This window comes from Pipistrellus kuhlii, unplaced genomic scaffold (genome assembly GCF_014108245.1).
Source record: "Pipistrellus kuhlii isolate mPipKuh1 unplaced genomic scaffold, mPipKuh1.p scaffold_m20_p_6, whole genome shotgun sequence".
In the NCBI taxonomy this organism is placed as follows: Eukaryota; Metazoa; Chordata; class Mammalia; order Chiroptera; family Vespertilionidae; genus Pipistrellus; species Pipistrellus kuhlii.
Window position 1 is genome coordinate 7803513 of NW_023425562.1, and position 13696 is coordinate 7817208.

At 45.8% G+C, this 13696-nt stretch overlaps 1 protein-coding gene across 2 annotated transcripts; it reads left to right on the plus strand.

The window, feature by feature from the left end:
• The first annotated feature begins 6931 nt into the window (after positions 1 to 6931).
• On the plus strand, positions 6932 to 12325 carry CUNH18orf21 (chromosome unknown C18orf21 homolog). 2 transcript variants are annotated; one of them, XM_036418029.2, is made up of 5 exons: positions 6943 to 7152; positions 7243 to 7265; positions 8789 to 8988; positions 9895 to 10094; positions 11698 to 12325. In XM_036418029.2, the coding sequence occupies exons 1-5, from the start codon at positions 7076 to 7078 to the stop codon at positions 11849 to 11851; spliced, it is 654 nt and encodes a 217-aa protein (XP_036273922.1). In that variant the 5' UTR covers positions 6943 to 7075; the 3' UTR covers positions 11852 to 12325. The 2 variants fall into 2 exon arrangements, with proteins under 2 accessions (XP_036273923.1, XP_036273922.1); XM_036418030.2 differs by lacking the exon at positions 9895 to 10094 and having other exon boundaries at positions 6932 to 7152; positions 11698 to 11790.
• The last annotated feature ends 1371 nt before the right edge of the window (positions 12326 to 13696 follow it).

Sequence of the window (13696 nt, forward strand, 5' to 3'; positions counted from 1 at the left end):
CCAGGTGGGTGTGGTGCCATGGCTGACATCAGGACCAACTGCAATGACTAATGACCCCCTGACCTGGCACTGACCAATCTGAGACCAGACCATGACCCTGAAAGAACACCCCAGAAAAGCTGATGAATATGCTATGGAGATACTCCCCTGGGACCACCCTTAAAATCCCTACCCTTAAAAGTCCTTGAGGCCCAACCGGCGTGGCTCAGTGGATAGAGCATCTGCCTGCCTGCAGACTGAAGGGTCCCGGGTTGGGTTCCGGTCAAGGGATGTGTCTTGGTTGTGGGTACATCCCCAGTGGAGCAGGGGGTGGGGGTGGGGGGCACGCAGGAGGCGGCTGATTGAAGTTTCTCTCTCATCAGATGTTTCTGACTCTCATCTCTCTCCCTTCCTCTCTGTAAAAAATCAATAAAATATATACATTTTTAAAACAAAATAAAAGTCCTTGAGGCCTCAGTGCAGCACACTCTTCCTTTCATTTTCTCTTCTCCTCTCCTCTCTTCTTTCTCTTCCTCCTCCTCCTCCTCCTCCTCCTCCTCCTCCTCCTCCTCTCTTCTTCTTCTTCTTCTTCTTCTTCTTCTTCTTCTTCTTCTTCTTCTTCTCCTCTCTCTCTCTCTCTCTCTCTCTCTCTCTCTCTCTCTCTCTCTCTCTCTCTCTCTCTCTCTCTCCCTCTCTCTACCTTTTCCAACATCTCCTTTTCCCCAGTGTGCATGTGTGCGTGCTCTCTGAAGCACACTGGAGTGTCTCCCCGTCTCCTTCCCCCCGGCCCTTACATCCTAGTTTCCTTTCTCTTAAGTTACAAGGGCCCTCCTTTTGCCTCTTCAGCTTGCTTCCTGAGCCCACACAGCCCAGCTGGCTCACTTCTCCAGAGCTCGTTTCATATATCTTTTACTTTTATTTGAGGCTTGCATTTGAATTCTTTCTTAGCCAGAACTCAAGTATTGAGGTTGCTGAACTCAGGTACAATTGCCGGTAACATTCTGGTGCTGTTTTGCTGCCAACATTATCAGATAATGTTTCTCTCCATTTATGATTTTGAAACAAGTTCTACAGTATTTTTTTTTAAAAAAAGCTTTTAAATGTAGTAACATCGGTGAAAATAAAGTTTTCAGTGGAAAAGAATTCTCATTTTATGACAGACTCTAGAGGAAAGCATCACTTGATAGTGTAAGTTTTCATTATCATAAATCCACAAAGAAAGCACACAGTTGCTTATGCACCTTAAAGCAAAACAGTAGCAGTTGTGGCTACCAGTTACTGAGCACATGCTAATAGTATTCACAAGCACTCTCTCTGACCTTCAATCATCCCAGCTCCAGGAGATGTGCTGACCTTCAACTGTAGAACCATGATGACATAGAACCAGGATAATGAAGACCAGGATGTCACACATCACTTGTCCAGTTCCTTTTTTTTTTTTTTTTTTTTTAATATATTTTACTGATTTTTCACAGAGAGGAAAAGAGAGGGATAGAGAGTTAGAAACATCGATGAAAGAGAAACATCGATCAGCTGCCTCCTGCACACCCTTCACTGGGGATGTGCCTGCAACCAAGGTACAGGCCCTTGACCGGAATCGAACCCGGGACCTTATAGTCCGCAGGCCAATGCTCTATCCACTGAGCCAAACAGGTTTCGGCTACTTGCCCAGTTTCAAGATCTTCATCGGGATGGAGGTACTGTGCTGGCCTGCACGTAGAGAACTTTTCAACCCCTCCCCTTGATCTCTTTGTTCCCTTTCCCTCTGCCTCCTTATAAAAACCTCTGCTTGACTGAGATGGTGAGATGGGCTTTGGACAAGAGTCCCTCATCTTCTTGAGGTGCTGACACTTGAATAAACCTCCTTCCTTTTTCACCAGCACTTGTCTCACAAGTTTGCCTTTTGTGGCAGCAGGCAGCCAAACCCTAGTTCCAGCTGCAATAATAGCAGAAAAAAAGAGAAAAAGCAGGTTCCTGGGGAAATAGATGAGCTGCTGCACCAGCAGGGGACTGTCTACTTCCAGAGTGTTTATGTTAAAAACACACACAAACAAAACCATAGACCTCTGTCTTACTTAAAACAATTAGTTGGTTTTCCCAGTGTCCATAGGCTCAAGTGTGAACAACTAACAGAAGGAATCCCTTAGCCTACAATGTGACATTTCCTGTTTTTAAAAAATATAACTAACCGAAACCGGTTTGGCTCAGTGGATAGAGCATCGGCCTGCGGGCTGAAGGGTCCCAGGTTCGATTCCGGTCAAGGGCATGCATCAATACCTTGGTTGTGGGCAGCTGATGGATGTTTTTCTCTCAAGGATGTTTCTAACTCTCTATCTCTCTCCCTTCCTCTCTGTATAAATCAATAAAATATATTTAAAAAATATATAACTAATAGCACATATCCTGATTAATTGGTAAGTTCTTTTAGAGCCATATAGCATATACTAAAGCAAGATTTAAGGTAAAAGGTTTAGTGACAAGTACTTTGCTTCTAAGATGCTAGGCGTCAGTCAGTCCCCGGGGCCTTATGAGAAGGTATTAAGAAGCTACTTAATACTTCCATATAAACACTTCCTGAAAAAAAAAAAATACTTCCATTTTAGCCAAAACTATGCTTGACTGCCTATTCTGAATCGCCCGCCATTAGGAAGAAATGGTGCATACAGTGCCAATGGAGTCACCACATCTCCCCCCTCAGTTTCTTATTTCCCATTCGGTGAAGGATCCCTCCCCAATAACTGAGGCTTTATTGCCATGTCTGATTCATGGACATGTAGCCTGCCTTTTCCTCCTTAAAATACCGAGTAAAAAGGCAAGTTTTAAAACACAAGAATAGGACCCTAGCCAGTTTAGCTCAATGGATAGAGCGTGGGCCTGTGGACCAAAGGTTCTCTGGTTTAGTCTGGTCAAGGACACCCACCTCGGTTGCAGGCTCCTCCCCTTTTGCCCACCCCTGTGTAATGGACATACTACTGATGCTATATACAGTGTTATTAAGACAGGGTAATCATTGTGCTATTTTGCAACACTTCCAATTTCAAAGTCTAATTATGTACAACTAATGCTTTTCTAGAGATCTTCTGTGAATGATCATGAGGTATAGAAGAATCACAAACTCCTTACAACTTCTCTCCTAATCCAGTTAAATGTTTGTGTCTCACTTGGTCATTTGCCAAAAGAAAACTTGTTGCCTATCCAATTGCATACGCTTTTATTCCTACCCTGATAACCTTAACATTCCAGCCATAACCCATGGGTTCTTAACCAAAAAGACCTCCTCAATTCCAATGACCTATTCAGGGTAGGGCTCCTCCCCCAGCCTCCTCCCCCCACCCCACCCCTCAGATCCCCCCTCTTCTGATATGTCAACCCGGACAGCGCTCTGCCCCTGACCTGCGCGCCCGCACCGAGCTCTGGGGTCCACGGGGCTCCGTGTCCACTCGGCTTCTTTTTCAGACTTCCTGCATCTTTTCTTCTTCTCTCTCTCTGTTCTTGCTTTCTTTCTCCAGTCTCTCTCTCACTGCTTCAGTAGCCACTGACTTCCAATCTTAAAATATCCCCCTGGAGTGGTGGTATTTCCTCCCGTCTGTCGCTTGTCATTTGCCCATGCAGTCACTCATTCACACGCTCAGGGCGCAGACCAGGCTCCACCGCTGCTTCCAAATAACGGTGCAGCCAAGGTCCGCGAGAGAGTGGCTCGCGTTCAGCACCAGTAAAACAGCCGCCCGCCCGCCCCTCTCGCCCCCAGCACCTCCTCAGCGGGGATTATTGAGGAGGGTCATCCTGTGGACGCACTGGGGGGAAGGAGCGGTCCTTTCCGACCTCCTCCCCCCAGTCCTGGACCGCACAGCTGTGCCCGGGCCCGTGCCCTGCACCCCCACCAGCTGCCTTCGTTCTCGGCTTCAACCCATTTTGCCCACCGACTGCTCGAGTCCTGCCACCCGGCTCCGACCGAGATGCTGGAGCGGCTGGACGCGGGCTCACCTGGCTCCATTGCGGACCCGGACGCGGGCTCACCTGGTCCCTCGCGGACTTGGACTCGGGGCGCACGCTCCCCTGGATCCCGCTCGGACCCGGGCACGGGCTCACCACCTGGGAACCGGACGAGGGTTTGCCCCTCCAGCCGGCGCCGCTTCGGAGGCGGCTCGGAGCTGCTGCTGCTGCTGGTGCTGCTGGTGCTGCTGCAGTCCTGAGTGCGGGGCGGAGAGGTCAGCCGGGAGTTCCAGCCAAGTTTCCCGGGCGCCTCGAGAGGGGCGGCTTCTGGGAATAGGTGGACTCTGTCCCGCGGGGCCTTTGCGGTCCGAGTGACCCCTCGGAGCCAGTTCCCACCGAGATCCGCCCGGCGCTGCTCTCGCCTGCTTTCCTGGGTTAACGAATTCGCGGCGATGCGCCGGGACCATCGGAGACAGAACGCTCTCCCCCTGCTGGTGACTTTCGGGAACTGCATGTGGTGGAGCAAACCTGTAACTAAGGCTTCCTTCCTTCCTAGCAGCGAGGGTGGTGGTTTCTCCCCCGCCCCCCACATCAAACGTTTTTGACAACTTTCCTTTTTATTCATTTTATTTTTAAAGTGTCATGTCAAGAGAAGGAAACTCATTTTCAGCCTCTGGGTAAATGAGATGAGAAAAATTAAGCATGCATACAACCATTTCCCCCCTCATTCTTCTGTTTAAAATGATGGTGGAAAATTGCAAATATCTAAGTAGGCAGAAGAGTATAATGAGTTGCTAGCTTTTGGAAATGGTGGACTAGCCTTCCTTTGGATAATAATTTAAAAATCTGATCAAGCCCTAGCTGGTTTGGTTCAGTGGACAGAGCATTGGCCTCTGGACTGAAAGGTCCTGGGTTCGATTCCAGGCAAGGGCTCATGCCCAAGTTGCAGGCTCAATCCCTGGTGGGAGGCATGAAAGAGGCAGCTGATCAGTGAGTCTCTCTTATCACTGATGTTTCTCTTTCTCCTTCTCCCTCTCTCTCTCTCTCCTCCCTCCTTCTCCTTTCCTCTCTGAAATCAATAAAACTATATATTTTTAAAGCCTGAAAAAAGATTTTAAAAATTATTTGAAGGCCTTGGAGATTTACCAAAAGAAGGCAGAAAACTGGAGGGCCACCCTTGAAGGATGACTGGACATTTATGAGATTTGTGACTTTGAGGCTCTTCAGCTGAGGGCAGCCACACTCCATGAGCAGCTCTAACTGCAGAGAACCACAGCCTCACTGGCTTGAAGGGAAAAGAGAGAGTCTGAGGCCACTAGAATTGAAAAATTGGGTGGATATGTGGGTGGGTGGTAATCCAGGGACAAATCCATGGAAAGAAAGAACCTCCAAATATGTGTTGTATTAGTTTTCTATTACCACAATAACAAATTACCATGAACTGAGTGACGTAAAGCAACACAGATTTACTGTCTTTCAGTTCTGGAGGTCAGAAGTCCTGTAAAGGTCTTTCTGGACCAAAATCAATACGGCTGGAATTAAAAAACAAAAACAAAAAAACCCTGGCCTGTGTAGCTCAGCTTTGCCCCATGTACCAGGAGGTCACTGATTCTATTCCTAGTCAGGGTACATGCCCGGTTGCCAGATGATTTACAGTAGGGGGTGTGAGGGAGGCAGCCAATGGATGTTTCTCTCTCTCTCTTTCCCTTCTTCTCTCCGAAATCGAGTTTATATATATAATGAATGTTGGTGAGAATATGGAGAAATTGGGAACCACTTTTAAAAATATATATTTTTATTGATTTCAGAGAGGAAGAGAGGGAGAGGGAGAGGGAGAGGGAGAGGGAGAGAGAGAGAGAGAGACATCAATGATGAGAGAGAATCATTGATTGGCTGCCTCCTGCACAGCCCCTACTAGGAATCGAGCCAGCAACCTCAGCATGTACCCTTGACTGGAAGTTCAGTCTGCAGGCCATGCTCTATCCACTAAGCCAAACTAGCTAGGGTGGGAAGCACTCTTGTTAAACATGGACTTACCATATGACCTAGCAATTTCACCTGTGTCCAAAAGAAGTACTCAAACAAATACATGTTTGTGTTCATAGCAGCACTATTCACGATAGCCAATAGGTACAATAGAAACAAGCAAATGTTCATCAACAAATGAATGGATAAACAGCACGTGTTGTGTACAATGTAATATTACTCAGCCATAAAAAGGACGGAAGTTCTAACCTATGCTACAAGCTGAAGAACCTCAGGGATATCACACTAAGTAGAAGAGCCCAGATACAAAAGATCACAAGTATGACTCCTAGATGTGAAATGTACGTAGTAGGTAAACCCATATAGAGACAAAGCCGACTCGTGGTTGCTAGGGGCTGGGAAAGAAGGGGAAATGGGAGCCACTGCTACATGGGCATGGGGTTTCCTTTAGGGCGATAGAAAAGTTTCCGCACAGATAACAGTGACATTTGCAAAACATTGTAACTGTCCTAAACGCCACCAAATGTTCACCTTACAACGGTTAACTTTAGCTTCGGTGAGCTTCACTTCAATTAAAAGCAGAAAAAGAAAACAAAACAGGTAAGCTCTTTGGTGTAGGTGTCTGCTGGTCCCCTCGCGTCCCCGCATCCGCCCGCCTCGGCCAGAGCCAACACCCGGGCTCGCGAACCAGAGGGCGACGAGGGCTGAGGAGATGACAGCTGGGCTATCGGAAAGGACAGTGTCGGAGGGAGAGACCCAGGAACCCGTGGGACTCTGCTCCTCACGTCGCTACCACTGCCGGGTTAGGCCCCGGTCTGCGGAGAACCCTCGTTGGGCCCCGGGGCGGGGCCTGGGCGGGGAGAGAGCCGGACCGCACGGGGCAGGGGCGGGGCCAGGCGGAAGTGGCGGCGCCCCGATGTGGGGCGGGGCGGGGCCGGGGACTGGGGCGGGGCCGAGGAGAGAGCCGGACTGCGCGGGACAGGGGCGGGGCCAACCGGGGGCGGAGCTGAGAGGGGCGGGGCCGGGGAGCTGGACCACGCGGGCCCGAGCCAGAGACCGGAACGCCTCTTCAAGGGCGCCCGTTTCCGGACGGAGCGTGGGTCCCGACGTCAAAGTCCGCCACGCCGGGAGTCCAACTTCCGGAGTCTCCCGGTGTCGCGGCGGGACGGTGGTGGCGATGAGGCAGAAGCACTACCTCGAGGCTGCGGCGCGCAGACTGCAGGCTCGCTGCCCGGGCCAGGCCCGCTATCTCCTGTGAGGCTGGGCGCGGGGGGCGGGGCGGGAGCGGGGGCCGGAGCGCGACGGGTGGTGTGCCGCGTTCCTCACGGCCTCTCTCTCTTTCAGCTGGGCCTTCAGTTCGTCACAAGGTAGGGAGAAACGCCCGTCGGGGGTGGGTCAGGCTCGCCCCTCCGCTCCGCACAGTACTCAGACTGATGGACGAGAGAAAGCTGACCCCCCCACTGCCCGCACGCCCCCACCCCCAGGCTCCATGTGCTTTACCTGGCCTGTCCCATTAGCGGGGTTTGACACATTGATCAGCCTCTCCGAACAGCTTCCTCGTTCTCCTACCTCGTCAGCCAGTCCTCCTGGTTCCCCCAGTCCCCACAATGTTGGAGCGCACGAGCACTCAGCCCTTGGACCTCTTTTCTAGCTGCACTGTCTTCCTTGGTGACAGTTTTTCATCCAGGCTCATGGCTTTTAAATTCTGTGTACTGAGCACTTACAAATGTATATCTCCCCCCACCCCCACCCCACCCAGGCCTCTCCGCTGAGCTCTACACACATCCTCAGGCCTTCTGGCAACTTTTGAATGTCTGTTAGGCCAAAACCCAAGCTTTATCCCCCAACACAAGTCTTCCCATTTCAGCGAATAACAACTCCTCTTTATAATCAGCCATTCTGGACTCCCTTCCCAAACCAATGTGCCAGCAAATACTGCCCGGTTTGTAATATACCCGTCCTCTAGCCATCTAACACCCTGGGCCGCCACCAGTCTCTCTCCCAGGTTACTGCCAGCAGCCCCCGTGCATTTCCGCAGCCAAAGGGAGCCCAGGAAAAGCTTTAGCCAGGCCATGTCACTTCTCTGCTACAAGCTCTCAGGTCACTTCCCATCTCAGAGTAAAAGTGAAAATCTCGTAAAGGGACGACAAAGCCTTACATCACTGGTGGCATCGTCTCTCTGACCTGCTCCCCCCCTTTTTTAAGGGTCTTTGAAAACTGTGCCCAAGAGCCCCCCCCCCCTTTTTTTTTAAACATTTTATTGACTTTTACAGAGAAGGGAGAGGGATAGTCAGAAACATCAATCAGCTGCCTCCTGCACATCCCCTACTGGAGATGTGCCCGCAACCAAGGTATATGCCATTGACCAGAATTGAACCTGGGACCCTTCAGTCCGGCAGGCTGATGCTCTATCCACTGAGCCAAACTGGTTAGGGCAGGGAATGTTTTCTTGATTGCATAAAAGGTCTGGGCATGTTGTTTTACTTTATACTGAGAGAGCTTCCTGCAACAAGCCCAGCCCACAAGCTACAAAATTATTTAAAAAAAGAGTCATAGTAAACTTTCATATTTTGTAATCAGTATGTTTGAAAAATAGGTGAGTCATGCAGTCTTTTTTACTTAGTACAAGTAAGGAGCAACAGTGGGGAATTCCTGTCCATTGCTAAAAGGAATGAATGGATACAGTGATAGTGTTTTGCAAAATAAATCATCTCCAGTTTATCTTTTAATAAATTCTCCTATTTTGAGCTTGCTTAAGGACAATGTATACCTGCTTATATTAAATAATAACATGCCTTTCTTTTTTTCATTTATAAAATTGGCAGTTTGAGATTTTTAAAAAAAAGTATTCTAACTTATTGAATCATGGGTTCCATTTGTATAATTTTAGATGCTAAAAGCACTTTTGAAGGAACATGCCCATACTGTTTCCAGTTGCTGATTCTGGATAATTCTCGAGTACGCCTCAAACCCAAGTCCAAACTAACACCAAGAATACAGAAACTTCTTAATCGAGAAGCAAGAAATTGTGCACTCAGTTTTAAAGAAGCAAAAATTGTGAAAAAGTACCAAGACTCCAAAAGTGTACTGGTAAGATTTCAGTTTGTAGACTTTCTCTCAAAATGAGGATAAGAGAATCAACTAAACATAGCTCAGAGATTTACAGTAGTATATTTCAATTGTCAAAATATATGCATATTTCTTTTCCAGTGATTACTGTTTCAGTAAGAGTACAGCTTTTTTTGTTTGTTTTTTACAATTACTTAAAATCATATATCACAAACTCTCAATTGTTCTCAGACCTCATTGTTGGGCACAGTTATTTTTACAAATTGAAGGATTTCTTGAGCAGACCAATGTGACTTCACCTGAACTGCAGCTACCACTAAATTACTTTTTTCAGTTAATGGTCCTTTTCTTCAAATAACAGTAGCTTATTTGTCAGGCATGTGTCACTTTTTCAGTCATCCCTTCTTCCATGTCAGAGTATGTATTTATGTTTATGCCCAACAAAAGTAACTACATCTTATGTTCATTCATTAAACCTTTATTGAGGGTCTATCTTATATCATATAATGGTAAGTATTGGGGATATAAAATGAATAAAACAACCAAAATCAAATTACTTGTGGTTTATTAATAGAGACGACTAGCAGAAGATTCATTAAACCATCCAGGTGTGAAAGGGTATTATTCCCAGTCTCCTCCATTCCCCCCAAACATGGTTTTACCTTGAGGAAATAGAGACTTTGTTATCTTTAAAAGGTGTTTTAAACTAAATACACAAGTTTAGTCATTAATTTTTTATTGGAGATTTTCTCATTTTAAATTTGTGTTTGGTCTGATTCTTGCTGCAAGATTACAAGCTCCCTGAGGTCAACCTCTGTAACTCACCCTGCAGTACCTGTCTGATGCATATAAGAATTTAAGGAACTAAATTTTATAGGACTAAATTTTATGAGAAATCACGCCGTGTATTTCTTGGTTTTATGGTAGTTGGTTACTTGTAAAACATGCAACAAAACAGTTAAACATCCTGGTAAGAGTAGAAGCTTCCTGTCAGCCCTGAGGAGCAGCCCTGCCACACCTGCGAGGAAGCTCAGCCTGAAGACTCCCGAGAGAAGGTCTCTGGGCTCTGCAAACCTAAAGCTCAGGCTGTCCGGTTCCAAAGGCAAGAGCCCAACGTGGACTTTCAGGTAATTAACTCACTAAGTAATTTAAATTGCAGGAACTCCTGAGTACGTCTTCTAACTTCCTGTTACGTTCAGTGCCCAAACCTGCCATACAGTCCAGGCCGTGGCCCTCTATTTTCCTCCAGACCCTTTTCTTCTCTAGTCTCACATCCTCCCATCGCTTTCATTCTCACCTCTGCGTGATTTCCAGGTATATGCTTCTACTTGCAATCTCTCCATTCCCAGCTGCACGCTAAATATATCTACTTTACCCCCTGCAAGTTCCCACGGCTGACTCAAACCTGCCCATCCTCCTTATGTTCCTTATTCTGTGAATAAACATGCTCTTCTAGACATTCTGAAACGGCGAGTTCAGTTGACAACCATTGCCTTGGTCCTTCTCCAGTCAGCTGCCAGTTTCTATGGTCCTATTTTCATGATGTTTACATCCCTACTGCCGCTATCTGTTCAGGTCTTTATTCTCTTTTTGGTGAATCTTCCTGTTTAACCTTTCTACTCTCATCTCCTGAAGCACAGCTCTGATTAGAAGCACCTCCTCTGGGCCATTTGGGCCATGCAGCCAGCTGTCCAGCCCTCACTATGGCACCGGTCTGTCTGCCTGTGTTACTTTGCCTTAATGTGTCTTGTGTGTCAGCAAAACTGAACAACTCACCATTTACTTTCCTGCTCTAAATCTTTGTTCTTGCTATTTCCTCTAATAAATTCCTGTGGAGATGTAACTAAACAAGGATTTGTCAAACGATACTGAGTTAACTTTGGGCACGTTCTAACAAACTTCAGGAAGGACTGGATTCTCTCTGCTTTCTGAATTGAGTTTTTTTAATGTTGGATTTATTAGATAAGTATTAAACTTTCAAGGCCAGTTTTCTCTCTATTCTTGGTTTAATTGTTATTTGGTATGATAAGAATTCATCATGGAGTTTCCACTTTATTGGATAAAAATAGGTAAAAGAAAATTTGGTGTGTTTAAAGAATTCACTTGCATTTAGACCAGACTGCTTCTTAGACATCCAGGACTGAGAAAAGTATTTGTCACATTTATCTTATAGATGGGGAGGCAAAAGAGGGTTCAGGCTGACAAACCCCCAATAAAGGTTTGGGATAAAACACAATTGGAAAGAATAAAATAGAATAAGGTGTAAATATACACGTACCAGGTGGGGAGTCATTTATGAAGTGGATATATTTAGAGAGCCTCCTCTGTGCCTGGCACTGTTATAATTAGTACAGAGTTCCTGCCCCGAGGAGCTTCCATTCTGGGGAAGGTACAACGGAATGGTACCTCTATGTGTAGGTTGAGATCCTTCAGAGTCATTGCTTAGCTTTGTCATGAGTCTTGATGTCAGACTTAAAAAGAACTCAAAGCTGATGACACTTAACCTTTAGCCTTCTCTTTCAGGTGAGGTAGAAGCTTCCAGAACCACCCAATATACCAACTAAATGTTGCTTGTAGCCTGTTTAGTGAGGAGGTTTTTGGGATTGACTGCTGGGTACAGCCAAGAGTGGAAAATGTGTCTCATAGCAGTCATTTAGGCTAAGCAGGAAGAACACTTATTAAATTGTCCTTTGTCAGTATTCCTAAGTGTAGTTTTATGTGTCATTTCAGAACACCTACATCTGGACAGTCGACACCCACCTGCTCCTCAAAAACTGTAAACAGAACAAAGAAACACTTCTCTCAACTAAAAATGTTACTTAGCCAGAGTGAATCCAAAAAGAATTCAAAGGTGGACTTCAGAAATTTCTTATCTTCTTTGTAAAGGATGGACTTCTTAAAATAAAAAATGTTTAAATACAATTTCTGAAAGCAAACTTACCAGAAAAACAGCTTTTTAAAAACTAGGGTCCAAAAGCAAACTTTTCTTGGCAGTCTACTGTGTTTATGGAGAAAATACCTCATTAGAATGAATAACTAAAGCCTGCTTCTCTCTCAGGGTGATTCTGAGAATCAAAAACATTTGAAAGGTCCTTATAGGTAGTTTTTAAAAAATAATGTTTATTAATTTTAGAGAGGAAGGAAGAGAGAGAGAAACATTGATTGGTTGCCTCCCATAAGTGTCCCAACCAGGGATCAAACCTCAACATGGGTCTAAACCCTGACCAGGAATCCACTGACCTTTAGGTATACTGGACAATGTTCAACCAACTGAGTCACCAGCCTGGGCTCAACATGTTTTTGTTTGTTTGCTTTTTAAAAACCTGTAAATAAAGAATGTAGATAATTTAAACTATAATCTGTTTCTAAGCCTCTCTATTACTACAAGTTTAAAACTAATTTTTCTTCCATTAGGGCTTGGTAAACTTGGTGGCCAAGGTTAATAGCAAGTAAGTCTTAGAGTCGTGTAAAGTGAAATTAAACGAGTATCATCAAAGAGGGTTGGTGAGGGCCATCATTCTGAACTTCAGACTGCCAGCCACAGGCTGCAGCAGCTGGCATAATACTTTGCTCACGATAGATATTGTACCTTTCTGGCTAACTTCTCACTGGAACATGTTTCTTTGGAACTCTCTGCTCTTCTGTTCACTTACCCAGACATATGAGCTCTAGTTCTCAGAATGTGTCATCTTCTTGCCAGCCGTGGGCCTTTGCACATGGTTCTGGAGAACGCCATCTACTCCAACCCCACTGCATTGAGGGCCATTCCTCCCGTAGTGCTGGTGGTCCTGTAGTTTTCCGTTTCCGACTGTCCCTAACTGCCTGTGATCTCAGTACCTAATTTCTTGCACCTAGAATATTTGCACATAGCACAAGCTCTGCAAATATTCCTAAACTATGGTAGTTAAATTCAAATTCCTTAGCCCACTTGTTCACACTAGATTTAGAACTAACATCCTCTCCAACTGCATGACTGGAAAGTAAGAAGTAGTGAAAGTGGGAACTCCTAGGCCGGGAGCTATTTACCTTAGTTGCAAATTGAAGACTATGTATTTTTTACTTTCTTTTCTATTTGGCAGAAGGGTCTTTTTTTTTTTTTTTTTTTTTAATATATATTGATTTTTTTTACGAGAGAGGAAGGGAGAGAGATAGAGAGCTAGAAACGTCGATGAGAGAGAAACATAGACCAGCTGCCTCTTGCACACCCCCTACCGGGGATTTGCCCGCAACCAACGTACATGCCCTTGACCAGAATCAAACCTGGGACCTTTCAGTCCGCAGACCGATGCTCTACCACTGAGCAGAACCGTTTCGGCCAGAAGGGTCTTTAGGCATCTCTAAAGAGAATATTAAAATTGTAGCGTGGATATAAAAACTTATCTTGATATGAAATCTTTCATTTATCTTTTCAAGTCTATCCACTTTTTAGAGAATATTTTCTTACTTTTTTGGTTGTTGTTTTTGTTGTTAATCTTCACCCAAGGATATTTTTCCATTGATTTTTAGAGACATTGGAAGAAAGGGGGAGAAATAGGAGAAGAGACAGAGAGAAATATCTATGTGAGAGAGACACGTTGATTAGTTGCCTCCAATATGCTCCCCTACCAGGTCTGGGAATCAAGGCTGCAACCGAGGTACATGTGCTTGACCTGAATCAAACCTGGGACCCTTCAGTTGGCAGGCAAACACTATATCCACTGAGCCAAACTGGCAAGGGCTTTCTCACTAA